Source organism: Nerophis lumbriciformis, linkage group LG27, assembly GCF_033978685.3.
Source record: "Nerophis lumbriciformis linkage group LG27, RoL_Nlum_v2.1, whole genome shotgun sequence".
In the NCBI taxonomy this organism is placed as follows: Eukaryota; Metazoa; Chordata; class Actinopteri; order Syngnathiformes; family Syngnathidae; genus Nerophis; species Nerophis lumbriciformis.
The window spans coordinates 262,952-282,787 of record NC_084574.2 but is presented as its reverse complement, the minus strand read 5'-3'; the positions used below and the strand labels follow the sequence as shown (position 1 = coordinate 282,787).

The window sequence follows — 19,836 nt, the reverse complement described above, 5'->3', positions numbered from 1 at the left end:
GATTAAGACCAAGTGTACTACCTCTGGGATGGCTACCTTTTTTTGCCACTGATCCAATCCTGCTGGGCACCCATTCCCATCAAATTAAACAGTGGCATGTTTGTGTACCTGCAGGTTGCACGTGATGTCACGCCCAGTTGCTTTTGCACTCCAGCAGCACTGAGAGCGGCCAAACTACCTCCAGGTAATGTTGCCATGTTTCATGCAAACTAAGAAATGGCCTCAAAAAAACGCTCCAATGTACAAAAGCCAAAAGCAGTGAAGTTGTCAGGTTGTGTAAATGGTCAATAAAAAGAGAATACAACAAATCCTTTTCAACTTATATTCAATTGAATAGACTGCAAAGACAAGATATTTCATGTTCACACTGACAAACTTTGGTTTTTTTTGCAGCAACACATTGCAAAAAAGGCATTTTTACCAGTGTGTTACATGGTCTTTCCTTTTAACAACACTCAGTAAAGGTTTGGGAACTGAGGAGACACATTTTTGAAGTGGAATTCTTTCCCATTCTTGCTTGATGTACAGCTTAAGTTGTTCAACAGTCTCCCTTCTCATAGTTTAGCCTTCACACATTTTCAATGTCTGGACTACAGGCAGGCCAGTCTAGTACCCACACTCTTTTACTATGAAGCCACGCTGTTGTAACACCTGGCTTGGCATTGTCTTGCTGAAATAAGCAGGGGCGTCCATGATAACGTTGCTTGGATGGCAACATATGTTGCTCCAAAAGCTGTATGTACCTTTCAGCATTAATGGTGCCTTCACAGATGTGTAAGTTACCCATGTCTTGGCCACTAATACACCCCCATACCATCACACATGCTGCCTTTTACACTTTCACCCTAGAACAGTCCGGATGGTTCTTTTACTCTTTGGTCCGGAGGACACCACGTCCACAGTTTCCAAAAACAATTTGAAATGTGGACTCGTCAGACCACAGAACACTTTTCCACTTTGCATCAGTCCATCTTAGATGAGCTCGGCCCAGCAAAGCCAGCAGTGTTTCTGGGTGTTGTTGATAAATGGCTTTGGCTTTGCATAGTAGAGTTTTAACTTGCACTTACAGATGTAGCGACCAACTGTAGTTACTGACAGTGGTTTTCTGAAGTGTTCCTGAGCCCATGTGGTGATATCCTTTACACACTGATGTGGCTTTTTGATGCAGTATCGCCTGAGGGATCCAAGGTGTGTAATATCATGGCTTACGTGCAGTGATTTCTCCACATTCTCTGAAACTTTTGATGATATTACGGAGCGTAGATGGTGAAATCCCTAAATTCCTTGTTGAGAAATGTTGTTCTTAAACAATTTGCTCAGGCATTTGTTGACAAAGTGGTGACCCTCGCCCCGTCCTTGTTTGTGAATGACTGAGCATTTCATGGAAGCTGCTTTTATACCCAATCATGGCACCCACCTGTTCCCAATTAGCCTGCACACCTGTGAGATGTTCCAAATAAGTCTTTGATGAGCATTCCTCTACTTTTTCACTCTTTTTTGCCACTTGTGCCAGCTTTTTTGAAACATGTTGCAGGCATCAAATTCCAAATGAGCTAATATTTGCAAAAAAGAAGAAAGTTTGTCAGTGTGAACATGAAATATCTTGTCTTTGTAGTCTATTCAATTGAATATAAGTTGAAAAGGATTTGTTGTATTCTCTTTTTATTGACCATTTACACAACCTGACAACTTCACTGCTTCTGGGGTTGATGATTTAATTAAGACTCTACTTGTCCAAAAATGGGCTAGCTTGCTGCTAATATACATGGTCTTTGCACTGATTAGCATGAGTGATTTTACATTGAATGTCAACACCTTCAAATGTGTTCATTAAAACCACAACTGAGATGTATATTTACAATCAAACAGCTTGTGCGTAGTAAATACAATACTTACAGTTTTAAGGCATTGTGGGGCGCAACAGACATCAAAGACTGAACTGAGCAGTACTACTGCCATCTAACGTCTTGGACTTGCAACTTAGTGTTCTACCTGCAAATGAGCCTCACACATGTGATATTGAAACAAGAAACAAGAACTGGACAGCAGCATTTTATTATTAAAACAATGTTTATGCATTAACAGTAAAAATGAGTACTGTGGAAGATATCCACCCCTGACTACCACGTCAGCACACTTTAAGGCAAGAAGTGAAAAACGCTACTGGCCTCTTTTTTGAAGGTCCTCTTTGATCTTAGCCAGCGTCGTCCTGAGCTGGTCCACTTCTGCCATGAGGTTGGATATTTTCACCTGGTCTTTTTTCACTAACAACCAATCAACAAGTCAAAGTGGAAGTGTTTGCATCTGAGCAAAAGGTGAACTTACTTTGGAGCCCAAGACTGAGGATGCCAATCAGAAGGAGGACGCACAGAACACCCAGAGGCACCCAAACGCTTCCAATGCTCGTCCTTTTCCTGGAGTCATCAAGGATGACCACTTGAGAGACAAACACTTCAAATCAGCGCGTGCAGGACACTACAAAGTGTGTTTGTTACCTTCTTGTGGCGTATCTGCGGGCACTGTGTCCTCCACCCAAGGATTATCATGGACCCTCAAACTCTCAACGCTGACGTAAATGTCCACATTCTCCTCCTGAGGACATGGACGCTCCTCGTACACGGCGTACCGGTCATTCAACATTGTTGGACAATAATCCCAAACAAAGCTGGGTTCTTTAAACGCCAACAAAAAGGGAAGATGAAGTTTGAGGAAGTGGCAGATCAAAATCCATTTACATGTGCTTCTGCTTTCTCTCACTGATGGCACTCATTGAAAGATCCTGAGGCTTTATCTGCATACGTCTAATACATTTCAGCTGTGTTGATTTTAAAATAAGAATTGCCATCTCTGTTCCTGAAACTGCTCTAAAACAGCAAAAAATTTGATATTTGTTCCGGATGAAGAATAAAAATGTCACACTGCATTCTCAGTCTTTTCATCCTGCAATCAACATGAACTCTTTTATTTCAGCACGTCTGCATCTATTGAACAGTTTTACAATCACTGCAAGGAGACGGCAGCACCTAATATACAATCAAAACAGCCCTGACACTGGAATAGTCAATATTAGTATTGTTTAATAAGTTATATCCAGAAGATTTCTGCAGTATAATCAATGGAAAAGATGAGTCAACAGTATATAAATAGAATATATGTTTGTACAATAATGCTTTTGCTTCCGTTCTCACTCCAACATTTCATCTACAAAAGCCAAAAGCAGTGAAGTTGTCACGTTGTGTAAATGGTAAATAAAAAGAGAATACAACAAATCCTTTTCAACTTATATTCAATTGAATAGACTGCAAAGACAAGATATTTCATGTTCACACTGAGAAACTTTGGTATTTTGTGGTGGGGGCGAGCCGAGGTGGGCTGGTTATGTCTCATAAAACCTTAAAAACATCAATAACATCCATCCATTTTCTACCGCTTGTTTCTTTCGGGGGCGCAAAGCTTTAATAATATAACAACTATAATAGTTAAGACATAAAATGTTTGCTGCACAAACAAATGGGACACATTTGCGGCAGTTTTGACAAGGTGAGGGCTAGTTATGCATAGTAAAATAATATAAAAACAACAATAGTTAGACAAAAAAAGCCAGCACAAACGAATGGCATGTGTTATTTAAATATTTTAAATGATAAGGGGGCCAAGTCCACACAGGTTCCCGACCTATGTCCGAGGCAATACTTCACATTTACAACAGCCTGTTTTTTACCTCATTCTTTTCAAACTGCTGGACCTCCCAGGAGAGGCCCAACTCACACTTTAAAAGTCTTTCACTTTGGAGAAAAAAGAATGACTGCCCTGGGAACTAGCTTTTCTTATGTTATACTACTCCCATTACCTTACAAATAGCCTTTTTGTAAACATGGAGCAAATGAGAAAACAATAATATTGCACTGTGTGACAGAGTTTAATGGCCTTTTGGGCATTGTACCATATGTAACACAACTGCCTATGTTTGTATTTGTGTACAGTAGTGTATGTAGGAAATAGACATGTATCATCTCGTGTTTGTATTTGTGTACAGTAGGGTATGTAGGATGCAGACATGTACCATCTCGTGTTTGTATTTGTACACAGTAGTGTATTTAGGATGCAGTGTGACATGTAGCATCTCTTGTTGTGTAAACAAGTTGAAAACTTATTGGGGTGTTACCATTTAGTGGTCAATTGTACTTCACTGTGCAACCTACTAATAAAAGTCTCAATCAAACTCAATCAGTGTATTTAGGATGCAGTGTGACATGTATCATCTCTTGTTGTGTACAGTAGTGTATTTAGGATGCAGTGTGATGTGCATCATCTCTTGTTGTGTACAGTAGTGTATTTAGGATGCAGTGTGACATGTATCATCTCTTGTTGTGTACAGTAGTGTATTTAGGATGCAGTGTGACGTGCATCATCTCTTGTTGTGTACAGTAGTTTTAGTGTTCTCGTGAGACATGTAGAAACGCCAACTCAACACCAAGCCAAACCGGAGTCAATGAAGAGAACGTCGTTGTAAGCTTGCCCATTTACTTTTGACAGTTCTTCATAGACAAGATGGTGAAAAACTGAAAAGAACAAAGAGACACAAACACACTTATTGCCTGTGTACATATTTGTCTACAATGACATATGAAAATGTAACGGTAATGTCCCAAAATGTCCAGCAGAGGGAGACTCCCGTCTGCCTGAATGACTTGAACACATTGTATCCAATTCGACAATTATAGTCAACATATCGGCACTATTACACTTTTTTAACGTGTCTGACATGTTGTTAACTTATTAAAGACAACTTACAGCATTGCTTCTTCGCCGCTTTGTGTAGGATGGCAACAGAAATGAGTACAGAAGACCGCAACATGTTTGACTTGCTTTCGAACGAATACCGGAAGTCAACCAAAAGGAAGTAATTTGGCGGAAGTGACATCATCCAACTGCTGTTTACCGATTATAGCGTACAATAAATATAAACAACTTTAGCTCCAAATTAAAGCATTGCAGTCACTAATACAACAATTTTATCAAGTAATTATGTAAAGAATATTAACAATTGACTTCAGGACAGCACAATAGTGTATTTAGGATGCAGTGTGACGTGTAGCATCTCTCCAGCACTACACAAAGTGTCCAGCAGGGTGCAGTGTGACATGTATCATCTCTCCAGCACTACACAAAGTGTCCAGCAGGGTGCAGTGCAAGCAGCTCACCAATGCACTTCCGGGAAGTAGCAAGAAGACCAACCAATCAAACAACACTTCAATTTTAACTCAGGAAAGACACTTCCTTCTTTTTCTCTGCCCTAAAAGGACATTTTTAACAGACGAGCGAGCTTTAATTTGTGCCTGCTGCTATCCGACTTCTCACCGGAAGCCTTTTTTTATCTGTTTTGTGGACTTTTGGAGCCACAGCTGCCTCTCCAACAGCTGTTTGATGGGAACCCCGGAGGAAGAGAGAGGTAGGCAGCAACACACTCTCTTAAAGCTAACTTCAACTAGCCTGTCTTTCTTCCATCTATTGTCCCCTAAATAAGCTCATATATCGCATTTCAATCCCAATAAGTCCACATTGCTTAATTATTTAACGTTTAGCCGGAACACAAAGCGACAACATTTAGCCCTGTTGGCTAGTTTGTGTTGTTGCGGTACGTCGAGGCATACTTGCGACACAAAATGGTCATTTACGTTATCCCTGGTTACTAATGGCAACTCCTTGTGTTTATATTAAATATATGTTGGTGAAGGAATGTAATGTTATCTTTGTGTTTATATTAAATATATGTTGGTGAAGGAATGTAATGTTATCCTTGTGTTTATATTAAATATATGTTGGTGAAGGAATGTAATGTTATCTTTGTGTTTATATTAAATATATGTTGGTGAAGGAATGTAATGTTATCTTTGTGTTTATATTAAATATATGTTGGTGAAGGAATGTAATGTTATCTTTGTGTTTATATTAAATATATGTTGGTGAAGGAATGTAATGTTATCTTTGTGTTTATATTAAATATATGTTGGTGAAGGAATGTAATGTTATCCTTGTGTTTATATTAAATATATGTTGGTGAAGGAATGTAATGTTATCTTTGTGTTTATATTAAATATATGTTGGTGAAGGAATGTAATGTTATCCTTGTGTTTATATTAAATATATGTTGGTGAAGGAATGTAATGTTATCCTTGTGTTTATATTAAACATATGTTGGTGAAGGAATGTAATGTTATCTTTGTGTTTATATTAAATATATGTTGTTGAAGGAATGTAATGTTATCCTTGTGTTTATATTAAATATATGTTGGTGAAGGAATGTAATGTTATCTTTGTGTTTATATTAAATATATGTTGGTGAAGGAATGTAATGTTATCTTTGTGTTTATATTAAATATATGTTGGTGAAGGAATGTAATGTTATCTTTGTGTTTATATTAAACATATGTTGGTGAAGGAATGTAATGTTATCCTTGTGTTTATACTAAATATATGTTGCTGTTTGCGTGTGGTGAAGAAATGTAATGTTATCCTTGTGTTTATATTAAATGTGAATGTAATGCCTGCTCCCTAACTTCACTTTGCCGCTGTTGTCACATTACAATTAGGACCTTCGAAAGGGACAAGCGGTAGAAAATGGATGGATGGATGGACCCACCTATTAAGATGCCCCTCACTTTGTAACGCAACAATATAAATCCTCGCAACTACCGCGTATGTTACTCTTAATGTCGCATGAACAAGGTTTTATATTGTAGCGTCCCGGAAGAGATGGTGCTGCAAGGGGTTGTGGGTATTTGTTGTGTTGTGTTGCAGTGCGGATGATCTCCTGACATGTGTTTGTCATTGTTGTTTAGTGTGGTTTGACATGTTTGTGACAGTGTTACTGCGGCCACGCTTAGTGTGACATGTATAGCTGTAGAGCAAGTATGCCTTGCATTCACTTGTGTGTACATGAAATGAACGTCATCATTAAATTTCATACAGAATGACGTCATATCTCGATGTCATCCCGTCCAACGCTACTATATAAATGTTGTTATGCTATTAATGTGTCTATTCGCTCTCCTTCAAATGGACTCACATGATTGTCCCGGAAAAAAAAAACGTCAGCTTATTCAAAACTACTAAAAAAGTGTTGATCAGTAATTATTATTATTAATATTATTAGTGATTAAAATATTATATTTTGAAATAGATCGATGATTGGAAAGCAGCAACACTAATTTTTCATACGTGTTATTTTTTGGAAACCAAAGCTTACGCAGTTAAAAGAAAAAATGCTTTTCATATATATATTTATGTATGTATTTATTTATGTCGTGTATTATTTTAATCATGTTAATTTTTTATTAAATACATTTATTTTGTAGTTGTTTTATTTGTATTTATATTTTGATATTGTAATTTTTTTATTGCTATTATTATTACTATTATACTTTCAATGTTATGTTTTTATTAATGGATTAATGTATTACTTATACTTTATTTTTACATATATTTTATGGCATTTTTAATTTTCATTATTCTCCTGTGTGGATGCTTCAAAGGTGGTTTTTCCTCAAGAGTCAGTGCCATGCCATGCTTTGTTATTGTGAAGTGAGTTATATTTATATAGCACTTTTTCTCTAGAGACTCAAAGCGCGTGACATATTGAAACCCATTATCTACATTATTTAAGCTACATTTAAAGCAGTGTGGGTGGCGCTGGGAGCAGGTGGGTAAAGTGTCTTGCCCATGGACACAACGGCAGTGACTCGGTTGGCGAAAGCAAGGATCTAACCTGTAACCCTCAAGTTTCATGGCGCGGCCGTTCTACCAAACGATTCACGCTGTCCCTTTTTTTTCCTTCTTTGTTTTTTTTTGGTGTAAAAAACTTTTGTGTTGCTACTTGCCTGTGTATGAAGAGTGCTATGTACAAACCCCAACAGCAGTGAAGTTGTCACCTTGTGTAAATGGTAAATAAAAAGAGAATACAACAAATCCTTTTCAACTTATATTCAATTGAACAGACTGCAAAGACAAGATATTTCATGTTCACACTGACAAACTTTTATCATTTTTTTTTGCAAATATTAGCTCATTTGGAATTTGATGCCTGCAACATGTTTCAAAAAAGCTGGCACAAGTGGCAAAAAAGAGTGATAAAGTTGAGGAATGCTCATCAAAGACTTATTTGGAACATCCCCCAGGTGAACAGGCTAATTGGGAACAGGTGGGTGCCATGATTGGGTATAAAAGCAGCTTCCATGAAATGCTCAGTCATTCACAAACAAGGACGGGGCGAGGGTCACCACTTTGTCAACAAATGCCTGAGCAAATTGTTTAAGAACAACATTTCTCAACAAGGAATTTAGGGATTTCACCATCTACGCTCCGTAATATCATCAAAAGGTTCAGAGAATCTGGAGAAATCACTGCACGTAAGCCATGATATTACGCACCTTGGATCCCTCAGGCGCTACTGCATCAAAAAGCCACATCAGTGTGTAAAGGATATCACCACATGGGTATAGGAACACTTCAGAAAACCACTGTCAGTAACTACAGTTGGTCGCTACATCTGTAAGTGCAAGTTAAAACTTTACTATGCAAAGCCAAAGCCATTTATCAACAACACCCAGAAACGCCGCCGGCTTTGCTGGGATCATGATCATCTAAGATGGACTGACGCAAAGTGGAAAAGTGTTCTGTGGTCTGACGAGTCCACATTTCAAATTGTTTTTGGAAACTGTGGACGTTGTGTCCTCCGGAACAAAGAGGAAAAGAACCATCCGGACTGTTCTAGGGTCAAAGTGTAAAAAGGCAGCATGTGTGATGGTATGGGGGTGTATTAGTGGCCAAGACATGGGTAACTTACACATCTGTGAAGGCACCATTAATGCTGAAAGGTACATACAGCTTTTGGAGCAACATATGTTTTCATCCAAGCAACGTTATCATGGACGCCCCTGCTTATTTCAGCAAGACAATGCCAAGCCAGGTGTTACAACAGCGTGGCTTCATAGTAAAAGAGTGTGGGTACTAGACTGGCCTGCCTGTAGTCCAGACATTGAAAATGTGTGAAGGCTAAAATATGAGAAGGGAGACTGTTGAACAACTTAAGCTGTACATCAAGCAAGAATGGGAAAGAATTCCACTTCAAAAATGTGTCTCCTCAGTTCCCAAACCTTTACTGAGTGTTGTTAAAAGGAAAGGCCATGTAACACACTGGTAAAAAATTCCCCATTGACAACTTTTTTTTAAGTTCATGATTATTTGCAAAAAAAAACAAAGTTTGTCAGTGTGAACATGAAATATCTTGTCTTTGCAGTCTATTCAATTGAATATAAGTTGAAAAGGATTTGTTGTATTCTCTTTTTATTTACCATTTACACAACCTGACAACTTCACTGCTTTTGGCTTTTGTAAATAAAATTGGATTGATTGATTGATAATATATATTATTTTCCACTTTAAACAAGTGAATGTATTTTAACCTGAAATATATATAATGCTGAATAAATATATATATATATATATATATATATATATCCGAATTTTATTATTGTATACTTTAACTCTTCAAACTAGTATGTTACACAGTGCCACATAAAAATGTTATTTTACACCTGTAAGCAACATCAGTAGAGAGACACATTTATTTTGCTAAAAATAGTAAAGGGTGAGGCATTTTGCTTTAAACGGGGGAAAAAAGTAGGCAGCACGGTGGAACAGGGGTTAGTGCCTCACAATACGAAGGTCCTAAGTTCTATCCCAGGCTCGGGATCTTTCTGTGTGGAGTTTGCATGTTCTCCCCGTGACTGCGTGGGTTCTACTCCGGCTTCCTCCCACCTCCAAAGATATGCACCTGGGGATAGGCCCCTCCCACTTCCAAAGATATGCACCTGGGGATAGGCCCCTCCCACCTCCAAAGACATGCACCTGGGGATAGGCCCCTCCCACCTCCAAAGATATGCACCTGGGGATAGGCCCCTCCCACCTCCAAAAACATTCACCTGGGGATAGGTTGATTGGCAACACTAAATGGTCCCTAGTGTGTGAATGTTGTCTATCTGTGATGAGGTGGTGACTTGTCCAGGATGTACCCCGCCTTCTGCCCGAATGCAGCTGAGATAGGCTCCAGCACCCCCCCGCTACCCTGAAAGTATCACCATCTGACAATATATACAAAATAAAAGTTGCTGAAATTGAAGTCTTAACATAAGAAATGCATTCATTTATTATAAGATAAATGTAAGATCAATGTCGTTTATAATGTTTTCCATGTTCTTTTATCGCCAGGAACAAATGCTGGAATTTGTGTATCTTTGCCATATAAGCTAAATAAAGGAAGGAAGATGACAATGGTATCAAATGTTAGAATGATGTTCAGGGTTAACATTGTTGTTGTTTGCACAGATTGGGTGAATGTGGCCAATGATCTACTGGTCAGGTGTCACATAGGAGCACAGAGGTTGACTAAACTCACAGACTGCGACGCTAATGTCTTTGTGTGTTTGTATGAGAACATCCTGAGAGAGAAAGTTCCAGGTAAGTTTGAACCTTACAGCTAAAAAACTAATTATTTGAAATCATTTTTCTCAATGAATAAACATGTGAAAATGTATTGCTTGCTTTTAGTTGATGTTGTAATAATCAAATGAAGTGAAGGGTTGAAAGTAGCATTATTGCTGGCTTGCATGTGACGTCAGGTCCACTTTGCCTTGTCACACATTACAGAGGGCAAAGAAGCTTGAGCCTCGCCATAAATTGAGAGATAGGAAATAGCTTTTATAGAGTACCGAAAGAAGTGGTACGTAAAGGGAATAAAGTTGTGGAAATGACAAAAGCTCGTCAAGAAAAATGTCTCTCAAACATCTCTTTCATCTGGTGTCTGCAGAGATCAATTTGTAAAAGGTTTGTTTGAACATTGGATTTGTTTGAAACACTTTCTGTGTTGCAGTCAGGTTTATTCTTGACTATATAGGTCATGTTTGAGAGCAGGACTAAGCACAAACAAAGGACAAGAGGATCGCATGTGTTTGTTTGTCTTCTTTTAAGTTATGTTGTAGTTGTTATGCCTAAATATAACTACAGAGACCTGTGATGTGGTGTACCGCCCCAATGCAGCTGAGATAGGCTCCAGCACCCGCCGCCACCCCGAAAGGGACAAGCGGTAGAAAATGGATGGATGGATGGATGGGTTTAATCAACCGTATTTTCGTTGAAGATTTTTATAGCAGAAGCTAAAAGCTATATGTTGTTGTTGTGCAGGAAAGCCAAGTGGATGACCACGCTATATCGTCTTTGGTGCTATTTGTTAGCATCAAGAAAATATCCTTAACATAGGGCTGGGCGATATGGCCTTTTATTAATATCTCTATATTTTTAGTCCATGTCACCATACACCATATATATGTGGATATGTTTAGTCCATGTCACCATACACCATATATATGTGGATATGTTTAGTCCATGTCACCATACACCATATATATGTGGATATGTTTAGTCCATGTCACCATACACCATATATATGTGGATATGTTTAGTCCATGTCACCATACACCATATATACAGGTAAAAGCCAGTAAATTAGAATATTTTGAAAAACTTGATTTATTTCAGTAATTGCATTCAAAAGGTGTAACTTGTACATTATATTTATTCATTGCACACAGACTGATGCATTCAAATGTTTATTTCATTTAATTTTGATGATTTGAAGTGGCAACAAATGAAAATCCAAAATTCCGTGTGTCACAAAATTAGAATATTACTTAAGGCTAATACAAAAAAGGGATTTTTAGAAATGTTGGCCAACTGAAAAGTATGAAAATGAAAAATATGAGCATGTACAATACTCAATACTTGGTTGGAGCTCCTTTTGCCTCAATTACTGCGTTAATGCGGCGTGGCATGGAGTCGATGAGTTTCTGGCACTGCTCAGGTGTTATGAGAGCCCAGGTTGCTCTGATAGTGGCCTTCAACTCTTCTGCGTTTTTGGGTCTGGCATTCTGCATCTTCCTTTTCACAATACCCCACAGATTTTCTATGGGGCTAAGGTCAGGGGAGTTGGCGGGCCAATTTAGAACAGAAATACCATGGTCCGTAAACCAGGCACGGGTAGATTTTGCACTGTGTGCAGGCGCCAAGTCCTGTTGGAACTTGAAATCTCCATCTCCATAGAGCAGGTCAGCAGCAGGAAGCATGAAGTGCTCTAAAACTTGCTGGTAGACGACTGCGTTGACCCTGGATCTCAGGAAACAGAGTGGACCGACACCAGCTGGACTGCTGCTGAGTGTTCCAAAGTCATGTTTTCTGACGAAAGCAAATTTTGCATTTCCTTTGGAAATCGAGGTCCCAGAGTCTGGAGGAAGACAGGAGAGGCACAGGATCCACGTTGCCTGAAGTCTAGTGTAAAGTTTCCACCATCAGTGATGGTTTGGGGTGCCATGTCATCTGCTGGTGTCGGTCCACTCTGTTTCCTGAGATCCAGGGTCAACGCAGCCGTCTACCAGCAAGTTTTAGAGCACTTCATGCTTCCTGCTGCTGACCTGCTCTATGGAGATGGAGATTTCAAGTTCCAACAGGACTTGGCGCCTGCACACAGCGCAAAATCTACCCGTGCCTGGTTTACGGACCATGGTATTTCTGTTCTAAATTGGCCCGCCAACTCCCCTGACCTTAGCCCCATAGAAAATCTGTGGGGTATTGTGAAAAGGAAGATGCAGAATGCCAGACCCAAAAACGCAGAAGAGTTGAAGGCCACTATCAGAGCAACCTGGGCTCTCATAACACCTGAGCAGTGCCAGAAACTCATCGACTCCATGCCACGCCGCATTAACGCAGTAATTGAGGCAAAAGGAGCTCCAACCAAGTATTGAGTATTGTACATGCTCATATTTTTCATTTTCATACTTTTCAGTTGGCCAACATTTCTAAAAATCCCTTTTTTGTATTAGCCTTAAGTAATATTCTAATTTTGTGACACACGGAATTTTGGATTTTCATTTGTTGCCACTTCAAATCATCAAAATTAAATGAAATAAACATTTGAATGCATCAGTCTGTGTGCAATGAATAAATATAATGTACAAGTTACACCTTTTGAATGCAATTACTGAAATAAATCAAGTTTTTCAAAATATTCTAATTTACTGGCTTTTACCTGTATGTGGATATGTTTAGTCCATGTCACCATACACCATATATATGTGGATATGTTTAGTCCATGTCACCATACACCATATATATGTGGATATGTTTAGTCCATGTCATGATACACCATATATATGTGGATATGTTTAGTCCATGTCACCATACACCATATATATGTGGATATGTTTAGTCCATGTCATGATACATCATATATATGTGGATATTTAGCCTTAGCCTTGAATGAACACTTGATGCATATAATGACAGCAGTATGATGATTCTATGTGTCTACATTAAAACATTCTTCTTCATTAATATATGCTACTTTTAAACTTTCATGCAGAGAGGGAAATCACAAGTAAAAGTGTATTTATTAAAGAGTTATTAAGCAGTGGCACAAACATTCATGTCATTTCCAAACAGAAAGTGCAAGATTGTCAGAGACATTTTAAAACAAGCTATTAGTGCACTTTTGTGCATGATGTCACTAAGATGACATATCAAAACAACACTCAATTAAAGTGCACTTTTTGTACAGAACGCCACTACAATAGTTTAAAACTAATAAAGTGCACTTTTGTGCATGATGTCACACAAGATATTTCAATGTGTCAAATAAAAATGAGCTGCATAATATGACATCAAATAGTGTATGTCCTTCACTATGTGGTAGGTTCCTGCGGACGTTATTGATTGATTGATTGAAACTTTTATTAGTAGATTGCACAGTACAGTACATATTCCGTACAATTGACCACTAAATGGTAACACCTGAATAAATTTTTCAACTTGTTTAAGTCGGGGTCCACGTAAATCAATTCATGGTTATCTCCTTATGTTGTTGACTATTTGTTTCAAACGGTGTTGATGTGGAAATGGAAGACGCCGGGCTCAGTTGGGTCAGTGCTGGTTGCTCCGGCATTTTGTTGGTGTGGCACTGAACGAAGATGTTGACATGCAGAGTTTCAAGCACTCTTCATTCTCTAGCGCAGTGGTTCTCAAATGGGGGTACGCGTACCCCTGGGGGTGCTTGAAGGTATGCCAAGGGGTACGTGAGATTTTTTTTAAATATTCTAAAAATAGCAACAATTCAAAAATCCGTTATAAATATAAATAAAAACCTATCTTTTTTCCCAAATAGTTCAAGAAAGACCACCACAAATGAGCAATATTTTGCACTGTTATACAATTTAATAAATCATAAACTGATGACATAGTGCTGTATTTTACTTCTTTATCTCTTTTTTTCAACCAAAAATGCTTTGCTCTGATTAGGGGGTACTTGAATTAAAAAAATGTTCACAGGGGGTACATCACTGAAAAAAGGTTGAGAACCACTGCTCTAGCGGGTGACTTTTCAAATGATCCATTTTCTACCACTTGTCCCGTTTGGGGTCACAGGTGGTGTTGGAGCCCATCTAGTACTGCAAAAAATAAATTCTTGGATTAAACAGTATTGTGAGCTAATTCTAATTCACTGGAAGGTAACAGTTATTGTAAATGTTTCAACTACTCAAGAGTATCCTAGTCAAATGCTTACAACTTTGTCCATACAGACTATTGTAAGCTTTTCACTAAATACAATACCGATCTGCAGTATGACATGGGCATTAAATGAGTTTTAAGTGGCAAAAAAGGCATTGTAAAGCATTGAATTTGATTTGCTGATACCCTGTAATTAATCTCTCATAGGCTCAAGCGCATACTGACTCTTGACATTGCTAAATATTGTTGAAAAGCAAAACACTGCCTAACAACAGGGAAATCAAACTAAAACATGAGACTTCATACCATTTAAAACAACTGCGGACATAAATTGAAGATCACAGTGAAATATTAGTACCAGGAAATCAACTGCAAAAACTAAAGTTATCCTTTTTCTCATTAGCATAACGATCCCAGTAATACGGCACTTGTTAATGTCAATCAAATACATTAATTACCCATGCACAAAAAATCCAATATTGTCTTTAACGGATAAATGCTTAATTATTGAATCCCTACTTAACTTGATGTGCTTCCTATCTTTTCTACTTGAAATCCTTGTGAGTGTAGAAAAAAGCAGAGACTTGAACTGTCGACTTTGGCGATAGTGAATAGTTTGAATCTTCATCCCTTTCAATATTTTGTCATGAATAGCTTGTATACTTGCCTCTAAACATTTCAAAATACTGCAGTGATGCATGTAAATAAACAGTAGCCCTCCAGCTGAGACCCGGAAGTGCCTCCAGATCACGTGATGCAAGTCACACTACTGAGTGTGTTTTTAATACTAAATCGCTTTCTTTCTCACCTTATTTCTTTCTTTTTAGATTATATTTCCACACCCAGCAGTCAGGAGGACGACATACATAATGTACAGAGTGTGATTGACTCCCTGTCGCTGGATTATCTTCAGATCAGCCTTTCGCATATCACAGGTTTTCTGGACATTGATTTCCTTTCAAACTGTGGAGAATGACATTTATAACGCTGATGTTGTGCGCCCGCAGGAGAAAATATCATCCAGGGAGACCAAGAGTCAATCAAGAACCTATTGGATATCTTTGATGGCCTGTTGGAATATCTCAGTGAGGGGATAAGTGAGAGCTCCCACAATGATGGTAGGCACAACTAGCTGGTAAAAGACACGGGGGGTCTAAGTTGACTTGGCAGGTAGGGTTGGAGGGGATGTGGGAAAAGAAATAATGGGAAGTGGGACATACAGAGATTCAGCTTTGCGCAAACCATTAATATCATGTGTCCAGTGTGACATACAATACTACAACTCAACACAACACAACACCTGGTATTACCTCCGATACTGGAAAATGTAAACGTCAACTTCAATCCAATGTGAGTACTTTTTCCACATTCGCCAACACGGAACAAAGGCTTAACATTATTAACAGAAACTGTCAAAAGTGCTCCTGATGCGACAATTTTGTGCAAACGGTGCACAATCTTTTTCTGTATTTTTCTGCACAAGTCTGTTCTTTGTTACATAAAGTGTACAACTTTCCTTTTAAAAAAATCAGCTGTGAGAAACAAAGACAGCTCTTATTTGGCAGGACTAAGTGGAGTTTTGTGACATTATGTAACAGCATGTGCACGCTAATGACCCTGATACAGCACACAGGGCACAGTTAGATAAGTGTATCATTGGAGTAGTTTGTCCTGATGTGTACAAGAGGCCTGGGCCGATAACACATTTTGCTGCACGATATATTGTTACAGAAATTTTTGCAGATAAACCATTTTATTGTCAGTATTATTTTGTGACCAAATTAAACGCTGATGTAATCATAATAAATAATAATAATGCAAGTAACAATTTTAAAAGGATGTACACTTTTATTTCTCATTACTGTATATTTGTTTACCATTGTACTGTAATTAGAATGTAAATAACTCAGTTATCCAAAATGAATAAATAAAATTACACTTAAATAAATATTGAACATACGAACCCTGTTTCCATATGAGTTGGGAAATTGTGTTAGATGTAAATATAAACGGAATACAATGATTTGCAAATCCTTTTCAACCCATATTCAGTTGAATATGCTACAAAGACAACATATTTGATGTTCAAACTCATAAACTTTATTTTTTTTTTGCAAATAATAATTAACTTAGAATTTCATGGCTGCAACACGTGACAAAGTAGTTGGGAAAGAGCATGTTCACCACTGTGTTACATGGCCTTTCCTTTTAACAACACTCAATAAGCGATTGGGAACTGTGGAAACTAATTGTTGAAGCTTTGAAAGTGGAATTCTTTCCCATTCTTGTTTTATGTAGACCTTCAGTCGTTCAACAGTCCGGGGTCTCCGCTGTCGTATTTTACGCTTCATAATGCGCCACACATTTTCGATGGGAGACAGGTCTGGACTGCAGGCGAGCCAGGAAAGTACCCGCACTCTTTTTTTACGAAGCCACGCTGTTGTAACACGTGCTGAATGTGGCTTGGCATTGTCTTGCTGAAATAAGCAGGGGTGTCCATGAAAAAGACGGCGCTTAGATGGCAGCATATGTTGTTCTAAAAGCTGTATGTACCTTTCAGCATTAATGGTGCCTTCACAGATGTGTAAGTTACCCATGTCTTGGGCACTAATGCACCTCCATACCATCACACATGCTGCCTTTTACACTTTGCGTCGATAACAGTCTGGATAGTTCGCTTCCCCTTTGGTCCGGATGACACGATGTTGAATATTTCCAAAAATAATTTGAAATGTGGACTCGTCAGACCACAGAACACTTTTCCATTTTGCTTGAGTCCATCTTAGATGATCTCGGGCCCAGAGAAGCCGGCGGCGTTTCTGGGTGTTGTTGATAAATGGCTTTGGCTTTGCATAGTAGAGCTTTAACTTGCACTTACAGATGTAGCGACCAACTGTATTTAGTGACAGTGGTTTTCTGAAGTGTTCCTGAGCTCATGTGGTGATATCCTTTAGAGATTGCTGTCGGTTTTTGATACAGTGCCGTCTGAGGGATGGAAGGTCACGGTCATGAAATGTTGGTTTCCGGCCATGCCGCTTACGTGCAGTGATTTCTCCACATTCTCTGAACCTTTTGATGATATTATGGAGCGTAGATGTTGAAATCCCTCAATTTCTTGCAATTGCACTTTGAGAAACGTTGTTCTTAAACTGTTTGACTATTTGCTCACGCAGTTGTGGACAAAGGGGTGTACCTCGCCCCATCCTTTCTTGTGAAAGACTGAGCATTTTTTGGGAAGCTGTTTTTATACCCAATCATGTCACCCACCTGTTCCCAATTAGCCTGCACACCTGTGGAATGTTCCAAATAAGTGTTTGATGAGCATTCCTCAACTTTATCAGTATTTATTGCCACCTTTCCCAACTTCTTTGTCACGTGTTGCTGGCATCAAATTCTAAAGTTAATGATTATTTGCAAAAAAAAATAAAGTTTATGAGTTTGAACATGAAATATGTTGTCTTTGTAGCATATTCAACTGAATATGGCTTGAAAATGATTTGCAAATCATTGTATTCCGTTTATATTTACATCTAACACAATTTCCCAACTCATATGGAAATGGGGTTTGTATTATAATCATTTATTTTCATAGTTGGAAAAGCAAAGTCAGCCATTGTCTTTTTTTGTCGCTACACGGCATTCTCGCTTGTACGTCTTTGTTGATGGGCTCATATTGCCTAACCTGTTTAAAGCTGAAATATTGCCACAACAGGATATTTGGCTTTTTAATCTTATTTTTCCCTTTTCATTGTTGTTACTTTGTGGAACGTGTCACTGGCGAGTAGCAAGTAGGAAGGGATGTGTCCTTTAATCCTGAGTGTCTAAACCAGCTGACCCGCTTTCCACCCAACGAGACAAAGATTGTGGATGACTAAAAAAGAGGACTCGCTGGATTCAGTTAACTATTCTGTTATATAAACACGGTCACAGAGTGAACCCTCTTGCATCCTGTTTGAAGCAATAGACGAAGAAAACAAACACACATGGACGTAGCAAATGTATCCATGCCAGCAAAGTTATCGACTTCATCTTCATTCATTGACTACTAGCCCAGGCCTATACTAACATGTTTATTCAATCACTTTTTTTCTACAAATTTTGTTTTTAAGAATCAGGGCTATGTAATGGTGGTCTCCGAGAGGAATTTCCCAGTGAAAGTGAGGAGGCGACCAACAGCCATGCTATCAAGAACATGGACATTACCATGGAGGGAACTTCTTTGTCCTCTGATGGAGGAGTGTAAGTACATTTATGCTGAATGTGGATGACAGTCGCCTTGCAAGTATTTCACCTTCCAAGATGGGACAACGCCCGTGTAAATGGTGAACAGTGTTGGGTTAGTTACTGAAAAGCAGTAACTAGTTACAGTTACTAGTTACTTCATTTCAAAAGTAACTCAGTTACTAACTCAGTTACTTACACCAAAAAGTAATGCGTTACTGTGAAAAGTAACTATGTAGTTACTTCTTTTTTTTTTCTTCTTTTTTTTTTTTTAAAGCTCCCATTAATGCCCTTTTAGCCTTCATTTCAGTTCTGTTATTGCACTGGACAATAATACAATCTGTTGATCAACTTGACATGCATTTGCATCACTGAACTCTGCTAAGCAATGTGCTCTACATACGACAAAGATATTTTACAAAGGCCAATTTGTTTCTGTCCAGAACAAATTGACAAAACTATTTTAAATAGCTGCAACATAACGTACATAAGTAACAAACAGCATAATAACAGCATAGATGTAAAGCAAGAAAGGCACACACTACATACACAAAGCCAAACCAGGCATTTTCTTCCTCAAGTAATTCTGATACAAAATCATGTCTGAAGCCCAGAACACTACACATTTCCCCAGTTTTAGTTTAGAGATAAGGAAAGATTGGCCTGGCCCACTAGCATCCCTCTTTATGTTTGTGAACTTTATAGTCTATACATTTAGAGTGATGTGATAATCAAACACTCTAGAAGTCTAGAATGAAAGAGTATATAAGAGAATTGACAGCAACGTTCCCTCTCAGGAGCGCGCCTGTGCAATTGCGCACTGCTCAAGCGTCCTCTGCGCACGGCAAATCTATGCCACGCACAAAATCAAATAAAAAAATAAGCGCATAACAATTTTCGACACGACTCGGACACGACAGAGAAAACCGTTTTCGTCATCATTGTTCAAATATTGTAACGTCTGTCGAGACGCTTTGAGAACATGAATTCCATCCATCACTT

The 19,836-nt window shown here is 38.5% G+C and overlaps 1 protein-coding gene across 3 annotated transcripts in view; it reads left to right on the top strand.

The window, feature by feature from the left end:
* The first annotated feature begins 5,232 nt into the window (after positions 1–5,232).
* LOC133570277 (centrosomal protein of 95 kDa-like) overlaps positions 5,233–19,836 on the top strand; it is a 35,026-nt gene continuing 20,422 nt past the window's right edge. For all 3 annotated transcript variants that reach the window (XM_072916326.1, XM_072916325.1, XM_061923114.2), the window contains exons 1-5: positions 5,233–5,452; positions 10,387–10,518; positions 15,441–15,548; positions 15,621–15,731; positions 18,723–18,852. In XM_072916326.1, coding sequence (XP_072772427.1) covers positions 5,428–5,452; positions 10,387–10,518; positions 15,441–15,548; positions 15,621–15,731; positions 18,723–18,852 — 506 coding nt within the window. In that variant the 5' untranslated portion in view covers positions 5,233–5,427. The remainder of the gene's footprint in view (positions 5,453–10,386; positions 10,519–15,440; positions 15,549–15,620; positions 15,732–18,722; positions 18,853–19,836) is intronic.